Source organism: Haemaphysalis longicornis, unplaced genomic scaffold, assembly GCF_048455015.1.
Source record: "Haemaphysalis longicornis isolate Haplotype H1 unplaced genomic scaffold, Haemaphysalis longicornis Haplotype H1 scaffold_37, whole genome shotgun sequence".
NCBI lineage: Eukaryota > Metazoa > Arthropoda > Arachnida > Ixodida > Ixodidae > Haemaphysalis > Haemaphysalis longicornis.
The window spans coordinates 2,871,912-2,890,148 of record NW_027526355.1 but is presented as its reverse complement, the minus strand read 5'-3'; the positions used below and the strand labels follow the sequence as shown (position 1 = coordinate 2,890,148).

The 18,237-nt window shown below is 46.6% G+C and overlaps 1 protein-coding gene across 1 annotated transcript in view; it reads left to right on the top strand.

Annotated features, from left to right (window-relative positions):
• The window catches only part of LOC144178001 (ecdysone oxidase-like), a 132,430-nt gene that overhangs the window by 32,991 nt on the left and 81,202 nt on the right, over positions 1-18,237 (top strand). The window contains exon 3 of the mRNA XM_077705548.1: positions 17,197-17,383. Coding sequence (XP_077561674.1) covers positions 17,197-17,383 — 187 coding nt within the window. The remainder of the gene's footprint in view (positions 1-17,196; positions 17,384-18,237) is intronic.

The window sequence follows — 18,237 nt, the reverse complement described above, 5'->3', positions numbered from 1 at the left end:
TTCCCCGGTGTCCGCTTTTTCTTTTAACCAGTGGGACAGTCGGCTCAATATGTCAATCATCAAGTCTTCATACTCAATGTTGGCTGTGAATTCCTCATTCATGCAGTCGTTGCCGGTAAGCTGTTCAATTGCATCATTTAAACGCCTTAGCACAACTTCAGCTCTTCGTATATCGCGCAGAAAATTGTTCAACATATCACACACATCTGTGGTTCTGACGGTCGAGCTTAATGTTGCCCCTGCATCGCTGCACAATCTCCGAGCGATTTTCCTTTCTCTGTCTCTTTGTGCCTTTAGCTTTTCAAGCAGCATCCCAGACTGAGTGAAACTTCTTTCGTTCTGTTGATGTAGCGTTCCTTTCGTTGCGTGATTAGTTTCAGCCTTCTCCTCACCGTGTATAAAGAATCTCCCAGGTCCCATCAAGGGCGATCGTTGGAGGATGCTCTGTCGGCGCCTTCTTGTCTGTCCATGGCATCGGCTGGATTTGGTCAGCACCACCGTGACTCCGCCAATTGGAACAGTCCTTTATCCGCATACTTGGATTCCTTTTTCTAAAAGGCCGAAGGTCGGATGACTTCGAATCATGACAACTTTACCGAGATCTGGTCCACCTTGTGGGCATTTAGCCGCCGCTTTCAGTTTCGTTGGTATCCGTTCCGCCAGCTTGGTGGCCCCGACTTCTTCCTTCCCGAAATAAAGGAGTCCAAGCCACAGCAAAGGAAGGAATAACTTTATTTACATGAGATCGCTATGAATGTTCGCCGTTTCCGATCATCTTCTTCTTCCTTCTCTTTCTTTCTTTCAACCCCTGCATCGTCCTCTCCTTTATTCTCATTATTCACATATAATATCCCGCGCAAGAAATGCAACACCGTCTTCTCGTGAAAGTGTACGTTTTCTTCCCGTGCCCGTCTTTGTGTTCGCAGGAAGCGCAACGTACCTTCAAAAACATGTTACGCCAACTAGTTCGACATCAAGCTTTACTCAACTCTAGCATGCCAATTTGGTATCACCGCGACCAGCAAGTCAAGCGGCACCGACTGATACCATTCTCATCGCCACTGGGTCACCCGATCTCTCAAATCAGCGATAGAAGTTTTCCGCAGGTGGGTGGCTTGGCTAAGCATAACGCACCTCGTCTCGCCATCGGCGCTACCCGGCGTAGCTACGGCCGCCACCGCAGCTGACGTAGACGCGTAGTTGCGGACGCCGCTGCAGTGATGCTCGCCGACCCGACCACAGACGCCGCGCGGAATGCTGCAGGCTCTACGATTCCATCGAACTCAACCCAGGTAAATACGAGTGACACTCTTTTAAACGCCGTGCAGTAGAATACGATAGCGGAATCCTGCTCGGACGAAATGCACGTTGCTCGGTGGCGACCACGATTGTGTCTCATTGAATCACCCCCCAACTCCAACCGCTGGACCGTAGTGGGCTGTATACACCGCGCCCACGCGTCAATGGCCCCATCGAATCAGAGACCCGCTTCCAAAACCACCGACGCAATCGGCAATGACCGAAACAGCCGGAGCCAACCACGCCGACAGTTCGTTCTCACCCGCATTTCTCCCCTGTAACTCGCATCTCTCCTCCAGGTGCAAGCAAGTAAAGTTGGTCGTGCTGCAAGCGCAGCTACCACCCAGCCATGAAGACCAGCTTTGCTTGCATTACCAATTCAATTTCATCGTAGTGAGTACTCCTCATGAGGGCCGCGCACAGCGATACACATCACTCACCATGCTCAGCATCGAAGGCAAGACCTATGCCCTGGCCACACATGTGCCAGCACCAAAAACACCTGCGCCGGAGTCATCTCAGGGCTGCCACGAGACCTACCACTAGAAGACGTCGTCCAGACCTTCATTGAGCACAACCCCCGCTTACAGATCATCGACGAAAACGCAGGGGATCTACTCCTCTCTTCCAAATTACGTTTAAAGGAAAGAGGGTGCCCTACTGGATTCGCTTTCAGGTTGTTGCATTCCGCTGTCGTCCTGCCAAGCGCAACACTGAAGCATGCCACCTCTGCTGGGAAACCGGGCCAAGACCCGTTGTCTGCCCCAACCCTGATGCTCCCCCACGCTGCCCAACATGTGGGCTAACCTCTCCACCAGACCAGCATATTGGTCACCCCCTTTGCACCATCTGCTCCGGCCCACACCCCACTGAATCCTCTGCCTGCCCCCAGCGATATCGGCCCATACCGCCCCCAAGAAAGGACGCCCGAACCCTTACTCATCGACAATCTATCCCGAACTTCAAGTAACTTCAATCTGTCTTCGGTAACACCGCCGCCTCCAACAATGCCTCCAACAACCCACCCCAGAAGGACTTTCCTTCCCTCTCAAGTGAACATCAACAACCTGTGAACCAGCCCAAGCAGCGCCACCATCCCTTTGTACTAAACGGCTGCGGCGGCGGAGGCGACACCAACACGCCGCACAGAGGACTTTCCAAGGCGCCAAAAGCAACCTACGACCTGGTGAGCTCCGGCAGCCTCCCAGCCATTCCCACCTCTTACCAACCTTCCTCCTCTGCCAACGCTTGCGATCCCATCCTCCAGGAATTAGTTACTGAGACAAGAAGTTGGTCTCCTCAGAGCCGAAAATGCGCAAATACATGCTCACCCTTCCCAAACGACACAACCACTACAACCCTCTCAAAGCGCTTGCAATTAGAACTCAAGGATCGCCTCCGAATCCCCAGACCAATCCCCTCAAGACCACATTACACATCTCGAAGAACAACTCAATGCAGAATACGGAAACATAACTGTCCTCGTTGACACAGTTCGCGCCCTCACCGAGCAGACATCCTGCATGCAGTCCTACCTTAAAACATTTACCCAACTTTTCCCTTCCTCTACTTCCCACCCACCCTTACCAAATGGCCCACCCTACCACCTGCTCTAATACTCTGCGCGTATGGCAATGGAATTTTCGAGGATTCCGCCGTAAACGCGCAGCGCTGCAGGCCCTTATCGACGGCACACCCAAACCCCCCGACGTTATATCCCTCCAAGAACCAGGAACCGAATCCAAATGTGTTCACTTCAGCGAAATTCAGAAGGACTCTTACACCGCCATACTGTTCAGTAAAAAGCCCGCAGCACAATACATAGAACTGCGGCCCTACCTCCACCCTCACACATTCATACGCCTCATACCCAAGACCCACACCACACAGCTCACCTACACACTGAACTTGTATAGCTCTCTTCGACTCTCACACACCGTCCACGTACCGTTCAAACTAGCTATAGGACATACGAACAAAGCCCCCTTAATAATTACCGGAGATTTCAATGCCCCTCACGCAGCTTGGCGTTATTCAACTCAGAACAAAAAAAAGGCAGACTCTTATTGGAAACAGTACAGCATCACCGCCTCAACATTGAAAATGAAAGATGCATGCCCAACCGGGACGGCACCCGAAGACAGCGAGACACATCTTCAGACCTCTCCATTACCAAACGTACCCACCGCACCACGTGGCAACGTTTGGACCATACCCTAGGCAGTTACCATTACATCGTTAACATAACTACTGCTACAGCACCCCTTACAGTGAAAAAAACCCCGACCGCACACAAGAATCAATTGGCACCGATTCCGAAGTACCCGCACGGAAGCACTTCTCTTCAACCCAACACCTGAATCCTTTAACCTAACGGAGTGGATACGCGGAATAGCACACCGATATGCAGAAACATAGCTTGTTCTGCTGCACGAATTTTTCGAAACGCGTCCCAGTCGACCAGTCGAAGCGTTTTTCCAGATTTATACGTAACGCCGCCGAAAACGCTTGTGATGGCTACGATGTAATGGTCGCTACCAAGATTTTCTTGCGTGTTAAGCCACGTGGCCTCTCTCGGCATGTGTTTAGTGAAGCATAGATCAGTCGTCGTGTCTCCACTCACACTCTTGCCGATTCGGGTTGGGTACAATGGGTCTGTAACAAGGCTGCGACCTTCTTGTTGGGCGTCTAGCCAAAGGGTACGACCCTTAACGGTGTCCCGTTTGTATCCCCACTCGGTATGGTGGGCATTGAAGTCGCCTACATAAGTAAAGCGTGGCCACGGGAGATTTCGAGAGTTTTCTTTAGGAGGTTGATGAATTTGGAGTTGTTCTTGCGCGGGCTATATACGTTTAGGACAAACAATCTACCACAGTCCTTTTTTCTGGTTGGAATTAACTCTACGAGAACGTGAGCCGCCGACGCTGTGTCCGCGCTGGTCTCGTGGCGCATGGCCGTGAGGTTGCGCCTAACGAGGGTGGTGACAGCCAGGTTTAATTTGGATGATGTTACGGCTTTGTCTTCCTCCATGTCGAAGAAGGATTTGTAATTTTGGAGCCTGGCAGAAGCGCCAGTTTCTTGGAGGCAAATTACACCAGGAAAGGCGTCCGAGTGGTTAAGTTTTATGTGATGTTTGAGGTTCGCTCGCTTGCGCCGAAACCCTCGGCAGATCCACTGCCAGACGGTAAGTTCGTCAGGCTTACGGGTGGTCTGATTAAGGGAATTAAGCATGGTCCGCAGGAGCTTTGAAACTGTCCGCCGAGGATGGACGGAAGTAAGGTTTGGTGGGTTTGATGGGTGCCGCTCCCCCTTCGCGCATCGGTCTCAGAGAGGTGTTTTCGAGGTCTGTGACGCGCGTTCTGACTGGCGATCTTAGCATTAATAGATGATGATGAAGAATAAATTTTATTTGAGTCGACGTGGTTATATTAGGGCAGCGGCCAGGTGGGAGGATTCTTTAGTCCAGAATGCCTTGGACTGTGCTGGCCATCCGAGCCCTCTCCACCGGTCATTACTGGTGTGAGAGATCGGAGCAGTGGGTGGAAGAAAATAGAAGAAAACTAGAGCAGTGGGCAGAAGAAAATAAGGTTATAGGGGAACTTCAAAATTGGTTTTGAAAGGACTGAAGACTATAGAACAACATATTTGTAGTCAGCCAATGAATACAGGTGGCGAACATGCAAAACCGACATTTATGGTTGGCCTTTCTGGACATTAAAGCGACGTATGATAATGTTGACAGGGAACGGTTACGGAGTATCCTGGAGGACGAGGGAATGCGGGCAGAATTCATTAGCTTAGTCAGGGAGCTATACCGGGAGATCCAAGCGCAAAATGTGGGAGGGGATAAGATACAATAGGCCTCTTTATACCTACAAGGGTTTGAAACAAGGATGTCTTCTCTCACCACTGCTGCGCATGATCTACATGGCTTGGTTAGAAAGGAAGCTAGAGGTCAGTACGCTGGGGTTCTACTTATCATACATGAAAAACGGGCAGATGGCCATCCTTAGCAGAGAAATGTCGGGGATCATGGTCTTTAACGACGGCGCGGAGCACAAAACACTATCAGTGCCACAAGTACAAATACCACAGGTGAAAGAGCAATATATATATATATATATATATATATATATATATATATATATATATATATATATATATATATATGTATAGGAGAATGGCTCAACGACAGCGAACATTACACGCGCGCGCATGAGGCTCACCTTAAGACGAAAGGAAGACGGAACGCGGCTATAATAGTTTATAGAGTTTCGCTGTGGCCCTAGGGGCCCACAGCGAAGCTACAAACAAAGCGGTACTGGGGGATATGGACTGATCGTCTTTCGAGGCGAGGGAGGCGCAGAGCAAGATAAAGTTTGAAGAGTGACTTCGTGACATGGAGGGCGAAAAAGGGGCCGCAAGGGTGTTTAGGTACCTTATATGAGGAGGATGGATATGCGATGAAGACGGAGGACCTACAGCTGACCAAGCGGTAGGGAAAGTGGGCTTTCCACAACAGTTAAAAAGCAGGTAAGGGCAGCAGAGACGGCAAAGTGGGCACAAAGAATGGAAGCGAAAATATTAGGAAGGAAGGTTTGTTTCTATGGATGTACGAGAGGCAGAGCGCTGCTCTTCGAAACACGGGCTTAAATCAAAATACCACTTGTAAAAAACGTTTCGCTGTCCCGCTGACTTCGTTACAACGAGGGATTATTGTGCGTAGAAAAGACCATGCAGTGTAAGAGCCGAGCACAGAGAAAATCAGAGTCGCCCCACACTGTTTATAGAAGGCGTAGCTTTGAAAGAAGTCAGAACCCTGGCTTGAGTTTTAAATAAAATAGCGGTGTTATCTAGCTTCGCGCAACAAAGCGCATATTGTAGATCTAGATGGCGCTGCACGCGGATGAGAATGGAAGCGAAGAAACCCTGGAGACTTATAGGACAGAGAAACTGGAAATTAAGAACGAAGGATTCTATGACAATTCGAGAGGCAGTGCATTACTCTTCGAACCATGGGCAGGGTGCCTGAGAACCCGAGCATACACAGGTATCTACAGGCAGCAGGACGAAATATGTACATGCTGCGGCAGTGATCGGGAAACTATACACCATATTGTCAGGGGCTGCACAGAGATTCGACAACCGCGGGGGGAGGAAAACAACGTTGGCGGAGTCTTTCGGATTTGGGGCGAGGGGGGCCCTCAACTTCAAGGCCCTAGAGGTGACGAAAAGGCGACTGGAATGGTGGTGCAGGAAAAATAGGGGGGAAATGGGTACGCAGACGGAGTAATCATACGGATGAGAATTTGGAAGAGCGGAGGGAGAAAAAGGGGGTGAGAGCGATAAACTTTAAAACAAAGGTGAGGGGGACATGTAGGAGGAGCAAATCTATTAGGTAAGCAAATCAATTAGGTTAGGGCAAGTAAGTGGAATAAAAACAGGCAAGTCGGTTGCTAACAACCAACACCCCCTATCAATGGCATAGCCCCTAATCATCATCATCGTCATTATCACCATAGCTGATGGTTATCCGACGGCGTTAGCCGATATTTGCAGGGGCTGCACAGAGATACGAAAACCGTGGGGGGAGGGGGAACCGACGTTGGCGGAGGCTTTGGGATTTGGGGCGAGGGGGAACCTCAACTTCAAGGCCATAAAGGTGACGAAGAGGTGACTGGAATAGTGGTGAAGGAAAAGTAGGGAAGGGATGTGTACGCAGGCGGAGTACTCATACGGATGAGAATTTAGATGTTGAACCACAGCACAAACGACGATACAAAGAACAGGAGACTTCTTGTGCCCTCGTGTGTCCTTTCAGCGCTTCGTATGCCCTCTTGCTATCGTCCTTTGCCTCGTCGTTTGCGCTGTGGCTCAACTTGCATCACCAACTCGTCCAAATTTTCACGTTGAGAATTGAGAACAGAGGGGGAGAAAAAAGGGGGTGGGAGCGATGAGAGTGTAATACAGGGTAAGGAGGAGATGGGTGAGGAAGCAGATATATTAGGTTAGCTAGGAGTAGGGCAAGTAATTGGAATAAACTAGGCGAGTTGGTTGCTAACAACCGACGCCCCAGTTCAAAGGGAGGTCCACTAATAATCGTGATTATTATCATCGGAGCTGGGCAGTAGCTCCACAGGCTGCTCGTAGGTAGGGGTTGGGTTGGGGTGAGGGAAGGTGATTGCTGGCACTCCCATACCTTGTGATGCACAGTGCCTGGTTAGAGGTAGGATTGCCTCCTGAGACCCGAGACATGACGAAGTAAAAAGAAGTTAATTTCTTTTAGATAATTGAATTTACCAAACTACAGCTATAATTCTGATGCCATTCTTTATTTTCTATGACGGTTCGTTGAGAAGGTATCAGATGTGCAATATATTGCGCACTGGGAATAAGTGGTCAAAAAATCAAGTAGCATGATGCCATTTACAGTGCGTATGTGTTGTGTTGTGTTGTGCGTGTGCGTGTGCGTGCGTGTGTGCGCGCGTGCGTGCGTGTGCGCGCGTGCGTGTGTTGTGTTGTGTGCGTGAGTGTTGGTGATGTGTCGTGTGCGTGAGTGTGGGTGTTGTGTGCGTGGTGTTTTGTGTGTGTGTATCATGTGTGTATGTGTGTTGTGTGTGCATTGTGTTGTGGGTTGTGTGCGTGTGTGTGGTCTGTGGCTTGTGTGTGCGTCGGTTGTGTGTTGTTTGTGGGTTGTGCCTGTGCGTGTGTGTGTGTGTGTGTGTGTGTGTATGTGTGTGTGTGCCTCCCTATTTCTGACAGAGACGAAGAAGCCAATCGGCTATGGAAAGTTCGTCATTAGAAACGCCTGCCTCTCTATGCCGTGCTCACCAAACATCTGAGTTGACAAGCAAATTATTCCCTTCTCCGGTGAGTGCACATTGGATCAGTTCGTTCTGGAAAGCTGAAATTGACAGGCCTGAAGAAGTTTAGCTTGGCAAGCCATCAAGGCTTAAATCTTATATTTTGAAATCTTAGATCTTGAAATCTCAGATGTCAAGTCTTAGATGTGAAATCTTTCAGGGGAAAGGAAGCCCAGCATCAAAGAAACAGCATGAAATTCGTGCTGCTTGTCCCTATTGCCGCAGTCCTATCAAGAATATCGAGGGAAGAGGCATCGGTGGCATCTAAAGCGATTTTTTATTATTTATTTGCACAAAAACACCCCTAATTTTAAAATAGTGAAAGTGCAAATCAAAGTAATGAGTTCTGCTAAATGTAGTGGCAAAGATGCAACATTATCCTGACGTGCAATCTGTTGCACATCGAATTTACTGGTGAAATAAAGAAGAAAACAGAAAAGTGAGGGCGGAAATAGCGGTGGCATATGAGACCTTAGTCTTTTGTGAGCTCGTAAAACGAAATTCGCGGGCGTCACAGCATTTTTAAATACATGAGAACGGGTTTACTTGGTGGCGTCGATAGAAAACCTCCGAACTGAAAAACGCCAATTTTGTTTGTTAGTATGAGCGCCACCTCGCAAGTACAGTTGCATGAAACACAAACTCTAGGAACCACCGGTCTCTACTGTAGCTTGGAAACACTGTTTTGGTTTCGCTTGCAGCTTGTATTGTTTACGAAGAGCCTAATTCTGAATGTGCCATACATTGCACGCGGGGTCTTAGGAGGATGTAGCAAGATGTAGCGTGATATTCATGGCATCTAGAAGGGTGTTATGTGGGTAGGAGTTTGTAGTCACCGGGAGATAGTCCCTTCATCACGAGAGAAGGGCGTGTTCGAGAATGTGTTTTTGCGACACTTTTTCCTATAGCGGGCGAGTATATCGGCGTATGTTTGCAGTGGGTTGGTGTAAAAAAAAACAACCGAGGGAAGAGCCGGTCGCAAACCGCCGTCCTTGGAATCGAGAAGCTAAGACGGATCCTCTGCACGACAATGACAGACGCTTTGGCAGGTGATATCCTACTCTTAAATATTCCAATTTCATCTGACGGTACTGTAGCCATTGCTTCAGCGATCAGCTAGAATGCCATCGGACGGCACCCTAGACACTGCGTAGCCTTCAACACAGAGAGGCGTATGTTGAACGACTGCGCTGTGGCTCGAATTCTTTCAAGCATTCTGTCATCGGATGCTGCACCTGTTCAGTATTGACATGTACATATATTCTCCTTAAGCTTAGCCTGCAAATGGCCTTTTACCACCACCTAACATCGCTTTGTTGAAGGGTGCTGTTCTCACGCCTGATATCTATCGCCCAAGGAAGTTTTCGCACTAATGAGGTGAGAAGCGGGCAACATATGCTCCACGGGACAACACGACAGCGATCAGACGGTTTCCGGTCACGGATTTGCAAGGAAACAAACAACCTAGCACACGCGTGTGCGCTCTGGCAAGGCAACCTGGGCATCCACTAGCTGCTGCCTGTGTCTCTGATGTAGAGAATGCTGTGCCTATCAGCCAGCAGTCTCTTCTCCTCACTCTCATTGGTTGTTTTCTGCAATAAAAAATTACCACCACTGAACCCGGATTTAGCTGTGCAATGGAGCAGTGCATTGAATTTTGCACATAAACAAATACAGGGGCCAGAATCACATGTATAATACATGCTCAGTGACGGCGACATTGCAGCAATAGGGATCTCGATCCTTTCGTGGCTCACTACCATCAGCGCCCCGCTTAGCCACAAGTCAACTATGACATTTACTGAGCTGGCTCGACTACGCGCTACTTTTCAGTATACTTTAATGCAGCCGGCCAAGCTGTGTTTCTTTACCTTCTCCTGGTGACCACTTTAGAGCTTAAAAACACTTTTAATAGAACGGCTGACTGCGAAATCAATTTTGTTCCGCCTAGTAGCAATACAAAGGGGCACAGCTTGGAATTGCACTGGCTCCCTGCAGACTGTGGAGTTGCCGGCAACGTCACAGCCGAAAAAAAATTACACCATCTTCCCGTGGGGAACCCTGATGAGGATGCGAAGCATCGTGGCGGTTCCGTGTGGTTCCATTGTGTTGCCGTTATGTTGAGTGATCTGGTTTTTACTAGCGCCAGAGGGAATTCCGCGTCCGGGTCCACACCGGTGGCAAAGGCACGCAAGTGCTGTTGTGTTACGGTGAGTAGGCGGTGGTTCTCGAGGTGCGAAACTCGTCCATCATGTTCTTCTCGATGTTGTCTCTGTGGTAGAATCGGTAGTCTCCGTCAGCTTTGGTGAGGTAAAGGTTGTTGACATTGGTGCACCGGCTGAGAGCAATGTACACGCCCTCCTCTTCGCAGCTTTGTCTTCTCGTTCTTCTTCTTCGGCGGTTCCCCTACGGAAAGATGACGACGGTGGTTGAACGCGAACCTATCTCGTGATGGATTCTTTCGTTGGCCAATCCCTAGGGGCATCCTGCCACAATCAGCATCAGAGGCACTGCGGACGGGGCTGGTTGAGCTGCAAGGCGCGTGGCGCTTCCCGCCACAGCTTTCCCACGGGAAATTCAGCATCCCCCTCTAAAGTTTTCAGTTCGTTGTTTCCGTTGACGTTCAGCTTCGCGTGCCTTCGTTGTATCAGTAGCTTCTTGACGTAGTTTGAATGAGTCAAGGACATAAGGCGCGTTCGTAGCACTTGCTCCTGTCCCGGATTTGTAGCGTTGTGGGAAGAGCACCGAGTACCTCCCGATGCGGCCAGAGAGTCGTGGGATGGAAACCGGGCGCCGCTAACTATTTCTTTTTTTTATAGTGTAGTATCGCGGAGCTGTGGGTGTAAGGAGGAGAGTTGCGCATGCGCAGTGAGCGTGTGGACGGCGCCGCCATCAACGACGGAGGACCAGGCGAGCCTAAGAAATGCTCCGCATTTAAAAGCCGCCTCATCTGCCCACAGTCTCCGTTTAAAAGGCTGCTCAATCTCATTCACAAGAAAGGTTGCGGCCACATCACCATTGCAGCAGCAGCGGTCGCGGCCGGTGACTGTTGTTAAATTCCACCCGTTTTACACACAGATTTGCACACTTTCGTTTGTACCTCGCATTCTTAGTTACCCCTTTTGTGTTGCGACTGCTGCTGCTGCAGTGCTTTTGTGGTGTAACCATGCCAACCAATGCTGAACTGGCGAAGGGAATAGAGGAGTTAGAGGAGTCGTTTGACAATAGGGTGTCCAAAGCTGTGGAGGCAGCCGTTTCTTCCGCTCTGTCCAAGTTGCAGCTTGAGTCCGCTTCGGGGAATGAACCCCTGCAGAATGAAGTCGCTGAATGCCAGGAAAGCATGACCATGCTGAATGACCTAGTGGAACAAGTAAAGTCTGAACTGGAAGAGCTTAAGGCTGCCAATAAAAGGCTAAATGCACGCAACGAAGAACTGGAAAGCAGAGTAGCTGAACTTGAACAATACTCAAGGAAAAATAATATCGAAATCAGGGGAGTTCCGGAAACGCAAGGGGAAGATGCAGTGGGAATAGTGAAAACAATCGCGGAAAAAATAGAAATTCCTGTTTCCGAAGCTGACCTTGATGTCGTGCACCGAGTACCTGCTAAGGGAAATGTCAAAAACCTAATCGTTCGCTTTTGCTCTCACGCCAAAAAGGCTGAATTCGTCGCGAAGGCGCGGAAGGCACGACTGCAAACAGACGAAATCAACTTTCACGGTGCTGACCCAAAACCGGTCTACATTAATGACCACCTCACCCCTGCCAACAAACGTTTGTTTGGGAAGGCTCTAAACCTGAAAAAAGAAAACAACTGGCGGTTTCTCTGGACCGAAGATTGCCAAATTAAGGCCACGAAAACCGAAGACAGCAAAGTTCACCGTATTCGCAACGAGGCTGACCTTTCCATCTTCCGTTAATATGGCACCCGAATAAGCAAACACCAGCAAAATATGGCCTATATTGGACTGAACGAATTTCAATCGATCAGTAACCACACGTGCTACTCTGCTGTCCACGTTAACGCCCGTAGCCTCCGCAAACATTACAACAAATTTCACACTTTATTTTCGTCAACGACCTCCCTCATTTCTGTCATTTGTGTCTCGGAAACATGGCTATCAGAAAGTGACAAGAACCTGTATGGCTTCCCGTCTTATACCGCAGAATACTGCCACCGACGAAATTCAAGCCATGGTGGATCAGCCATTTTTGTACTAGGTAGTGTAACTAATAAAGGTACACTTGACCTTTCTGTTAATGTACCGGATTGCGAATCTGTATGGATTGAAGGTGATAGTACTAATTTTTTTAACGATAACAAGAAAACCGTTTTTGGCTGCATTTACCGTTTGCCGACCTCTCCTATCTCAAACTTCTGTTCCGCTTTTGATGATCTCCTGTATTCTCTGTCAAACGAAAAAAAAACGTCGTGATCTTAGGGGATATAAACATAAACCTTCTAGATGACTCGGTCGCGCACGTTAATGAATACACTAATTGCTTTCTTGGCTATGGATATGAGACACTAATTCACGCACCAACCCGTTCTTCGAGCACCAACTCAGGGACAGTTATTGATCACGCGCTAACAAATGCCCTCACCCCACCTGAAGCGTTCATCATTCGAGCAAGCATTACTGATCATTATCCAATAGCCCTTCGTTTTCACTGTGCAAAACACTATTCGAAAGATCAGTCATACAGAACAATATTCAACAAACACCAATTCCGAGAGGTAATGTCATGCGCCCCCTGGTCCCGAGTCTTGTCGTGTCAAGATGCTCAGTCATCGTACAGTGAATTTACGGCGATAATAAACAACTGCATAACGTCATCTACATCGACAGTAAAATGTCGTAAAACTACTCTTTCCCTGAGAACCCCTGGTTAACTCCCGGATTGCACAAAAGCATGCGTAAAAAAGAAAACCTGTACAAAAAAAAAAAAAACTAAGCGGCAACCTTTCAACGCCACGCTTCTCAGGCGGTACAAAAAATATTCTGTTACTTCGACGCTAGTGCTGAAAACCGCTAAAAAGAAATATTACGAAGGACGAATAAGTGAAACCGGTAGTAACAGCGGAAAGCAGTGGCGTATCATTAACGAATTTCTGAATAACAATGCTCCTCAGAATGTTATCTCAGAAATACAACACCATGGTCTTTCGCTCAGCACAAACAAAGAAATCGCTAATGCGTTCAGCTCATTTTTTTTCGACAACATCAAATGTAACGAATGCACCATTTACCTCTGCACAACGAAAGGTTTCACAATCATTCTTTCTTTCAGAGTTTCATTCAGTGAAGTTAATTCTACTATCACTAATCTTAAAACAACCAGTGCCGGCCTTGATAACATTCATGCGCGCTACATCAAGGATACTGTTCATATTATATCTGATACACTAACTTACATTGTAAATGTAATTTTTAAAACTGCTGTCTTCCCACAAGAGCTGAAAAGAAGGGAATTAATTCCTGTTTTCAAAAGGGGGATAAGACTGCCATGAATAACTACAGACCAATTTCTATACTTCCTTTTTTAGTAAATGATTGAAAAGCTAATTGAACAACGTCTTTTAAACTACCTCATTAAGTTCGTAATTCTGAAGCCTCGACAGGTCGGTTTCCGGACCGGTTACTCCACTAATCTTGCTCTAATAGCTCTGACTGATCAATTTAAGAAGGCAATCGATGAAGGTAAAGTAGTCGGATCCGTTTTCATAGATTTTAGTAAGGCATTTGATTCCATAAATGACGACATTCTTTTTCAAAAATTATCCTCATATGGTATAATCGGTCTCCCTTTAAACCTCATTAAGAATTACTTGTTCGATCGAGAACAAACCGTCAACGTATCAGGTGCAATGTCGGATATAAAAATTGTAAATATAGGCGTACCGCAAGGGTCTATCCTTGGTGCAATCTTATTCTTAATTTACATTAATGACCTCCTAAACTGCCTAACAACTCCAGCCGATTGCCTACTTTATGCTGACGACACAACCATTTACACCGCTCACGAAAATATCGATGAAATAACACAGCAGCTTCGGAAACTTAGCATGTGGTGCGACATGAATAAGCTAGTAATTAATCCATGCAAAACACAATTCATGTTATTTAGTTCCCGTAAGCTCAGGCACGATAATGTGACCATACTCATTAACTCCCACCCCATATTCCCAAACAATTAATGCTTGTTTCTCGGTGTTCAACTGAACTGCTCCCTTAAATTCACTGCTCACATTCAGTATTTAAAAAGAATACGGCATATGGTATTAGAGTTTTGCTAAAAGCGCGTCAATATTTTAGCTTATCAACGCTCATTGTCACATGCATTTGTTCATAGTCACATCAACTACTGTATCGTGTCTTGGGGTCTTACTTATCATTCGCACCTCACTCCCCTTCAGCACGTTCAAAACCAAGCGGCTCGACTGATAACATCCAGCCAGTACAACGCGCATGTGCCCCCACTTTTTCGGAAACTAAACGTTTTTACCATTGACAAACTCATTCTGTATAACCTGGGAATATCTGCTTACCGTTTAACGAAAAATTCGGAATACTTATACATAATCAATAGAAAGCAATTTACCAATCCTAAGAACACACGGTTCTCACTTCAACACAACTATCTGCTTCCAAGAGTGCGCACAAACTATGGAAAACAAACGGTATAAATAACTGGAACAGCCTCCCCCTTGAACTTAAAGATCTGTAGCCTATTTCTTCATTCACTTACTCAGGACATTTTTATCCCGCTAATTGTTGTGGTCTGTTTTTTACTGTGATTACCTAGAAAATTCATTGTTACGCCTATGTTCTTCATGACCAACCTTTAAATCAGTTGCACTGTATAATTATATATTCGGTTTTCGAAAATATTTGTCACACAAAGGTATAATATTTTATTAGCCTTGTTTGTCGTATTTTCACCTTATCTACTGTTCACCCGACTGCATTTTGTGTACCTTTTTATATCACTTCTCGCGATTACTAACAAGAGGTCCCACTACAGTGTTTACTTTGGGACCTCTTTCTGTATATTGTGTTGTATGACATTCACCAGGATCTAATAAACCTTGTTTCAATTAAAAAAATACCCGCATTTTACACCACATGTAAGAGGGTCTATCTTGACTGAAGCAAAGCAGCAATAAGCACCTCTGGAAGAGCTCGACATCATGTGCGCCTTCGGGATGCCACCAGTGCTTAGCAAGCGCGGGGAAGTCATTCTACATTGGCTGCACTTGATTGTGGCATACCCTAGACAGTACCTCTGCAAAATACAGCGGGCGTCTTCACCTACTTGCTCCGCTTGGGACACATGAGAACAAATCCGTGATGTCGTAAGCACGTGTTCAAAGTACATCGGGCGCAGGCAGAAACTCGTACTACCTTTGCACAGTCCGCTTGATGCGGTGTTTGAGTTCAGATCTGTTTTTGGTCAATGGTCGTTCTTCAGTGAGGCCGCATGCGACACCAAAGTTTTTTCGGTGTTGCGTAGGAGCACAATCCTGGAAAAGTTTTGGGAATAACTTCTGTCTGTCTGTGACTATTTCATTGGTGCTGTGTTTTCCTCTCTTTTTCCCCAGCATCTGGTGTAACAAGGCAGCGCGACGACTCGACTAACATTATCGTTTCCCATTAAATTGACTCTCCCTCTTCTCACACGCAAAAATGCCTCCCACCAACAAGCCTGTATCCAACCCGCTGAAATTGAGCCCGTGAACACAGCTTGTTCTCTTGAATAAAGTCATGACCGGAATGCTTCAACCATCTCAGTATTACTGACCGTTGTTAGAGACGATGTCGCCAACCTGGGCCTTTACTCCGTGTAGGCATTAAGAAGCCATGATCTCTGTGAGGGGTTCTCTTCTGATTGTCCAAAGACTGGCCTACCTGCAGGCTATGACTTCCCACCGCTTTTCTGACCTCGCACTCCTGGTGAGTTAGCACTCGATGGTCGGCCTATCTGCCCCAGCTGCTGTCACCCTGGTCACGTTACTGTTACGGCCGTACCATCTTGGCGTCACCCTTCAGAAGGTTCCGCAGACAACAAACAAGACGTATTGCGTAATACTGGTGACTTTGCCGGAATGTTAGCATGGGATCTTCTACCGCTACAAGCTTATAATATCTACTGCCTGGTTGCGTTAACAGGACATTTTCGATTTGAGCAATTGTCTTGTGGGCATTACATCGACCTTCCATAATTGCATCAATACGAGTGATACAAGTGCCACCTGCCGAAGCCTAAACTCTGGGTTTTTGCCGAACGCACAGTATTGCGAGACGACGCCTCGTCACTGGTGTCAAAGCTTAATGCGGCCGATAGCGTGGGTTTCAATGTATCGTAGCAATATGTATGTATGTATGTATGTATGTATGTATGTATGTATGTATGTATGTATGTATGTATGTATGTATGTATGTATGTATGTATGTATGTATGTATGTATGTATGTATGTATGTATGTATGTATTATGTATGTATGTATGAATGTATGTATGTATGTATGCATGTGTGTATGTATGTATGTATGGATGGCTGGATGGATGGATTTATGTGTGTATGTATGTATGTATTACATCGCGCAGCCACGTTCACCCCTATGTGTCAGTGACCATTATGGGTGTTCAAAGTTTGCAAATTCATTTAGAGGCCAGCATTTATTACAATGAGATAAAATATTCCTAACTTTTTATGCGAGCAGAAAAGAATCTTCCGTACAACGTTTTATTCGGATGTCTGATCAGTTAAATTTTAAAAATATTAATTGCCGATTATTTTTACGATAGCTTATATTGTACACGGGTCTCTAAATATAGTTTACCATTTCTTGAATTTGTCGGAGTTGCATTGATTTGTTATGTTTCGTAGGCAAATTTTTATTTTATAAACTACATGAGTGGTTTCTAAAATTTAGCTCGTTTCAAATTATCTCTAAGTATTCACGTTTTTATTACGTCATCACCATCTCTTAGTTAGGAGGCATCAGTGCTCCTTTCTACCGTTTTTCTTAGATCAACACATTGCCAAGAGGAAAAACATTGGGAGGAACCAGTTCCTTGAACTTTATGGTATACTCAAGAGGGAATCCTGAAGACTACAACAGCTGGGAAAGTGAATATGGCGCACAGAACTGGTCGTACAGGCATGTGAAGGAAGACTTTAAGGCCATAGAAAAATCCTACCTTAATATGGAGCCGGGTGAGTGATCTGAAGGCATTTTTGAGAGTAACAAGACAGTTTTTACGTCGCAATTGTCTTGGTTCTCTTTTCACTCATATTGGATAGTAGGCTAACTTCGCCACGACAGAGCACTAGCTTTGAGGTATTTACGCGACGCTTCGATTTTAAAAAATAGCTTTTTACACTAATTAAATAAACTTCTTGAGTTTATGGAAAGCGCGCATAATTTTAGATTCTATTAAACATTTAAAACCTTCAGCGTTTGTAGGCAGAAACCCTTTGAATATACATGCAACCTTCCAATGTCTCTCCTGTGCCTCCGGAGCAGCTGCCTACTTCGATTTGCACTAACTATGACGTGCAAGCGCCCAAGCTCTCCAGCCTGGAACTATGAAGCCGGGTTTCAGCAGCGAAGGCCTTGCTTAGGAGCGAAATCACTATCGATATTGTGATTCAATTCGAGGTGGCGGGATGTGTCTAGGTTCAAGCTACGATCCAACGGTGGTGTGTGTGCATCTTGACATATAGCGTAACATGTAAATACCATGTATATACCACCTCGAGCAACTTTCTGTTATCCGCAGACTTTTACGTAAGCCATCGGCACGGGAATTCCTATAACATGTTGCGATAATCGCGAATCAGTGATCAAACAGTCGCCAGCATATGAACGCTGAATGCTTCCCTGGATTTACGGGCGTAGGGGTACTGGTGCATTTGTTGCTATTGTGTGTGCCCATTGAATTTTTGGTTGTTTCATATCAACTCGAGTAATTCGTGCACACAGTAGCACTAGGATTTACTCTCGGGTTCCAGTAAAGAAAATAAGACTTGTTCATTACACTAACACAGCGCGATTTCGTAGAAACCCA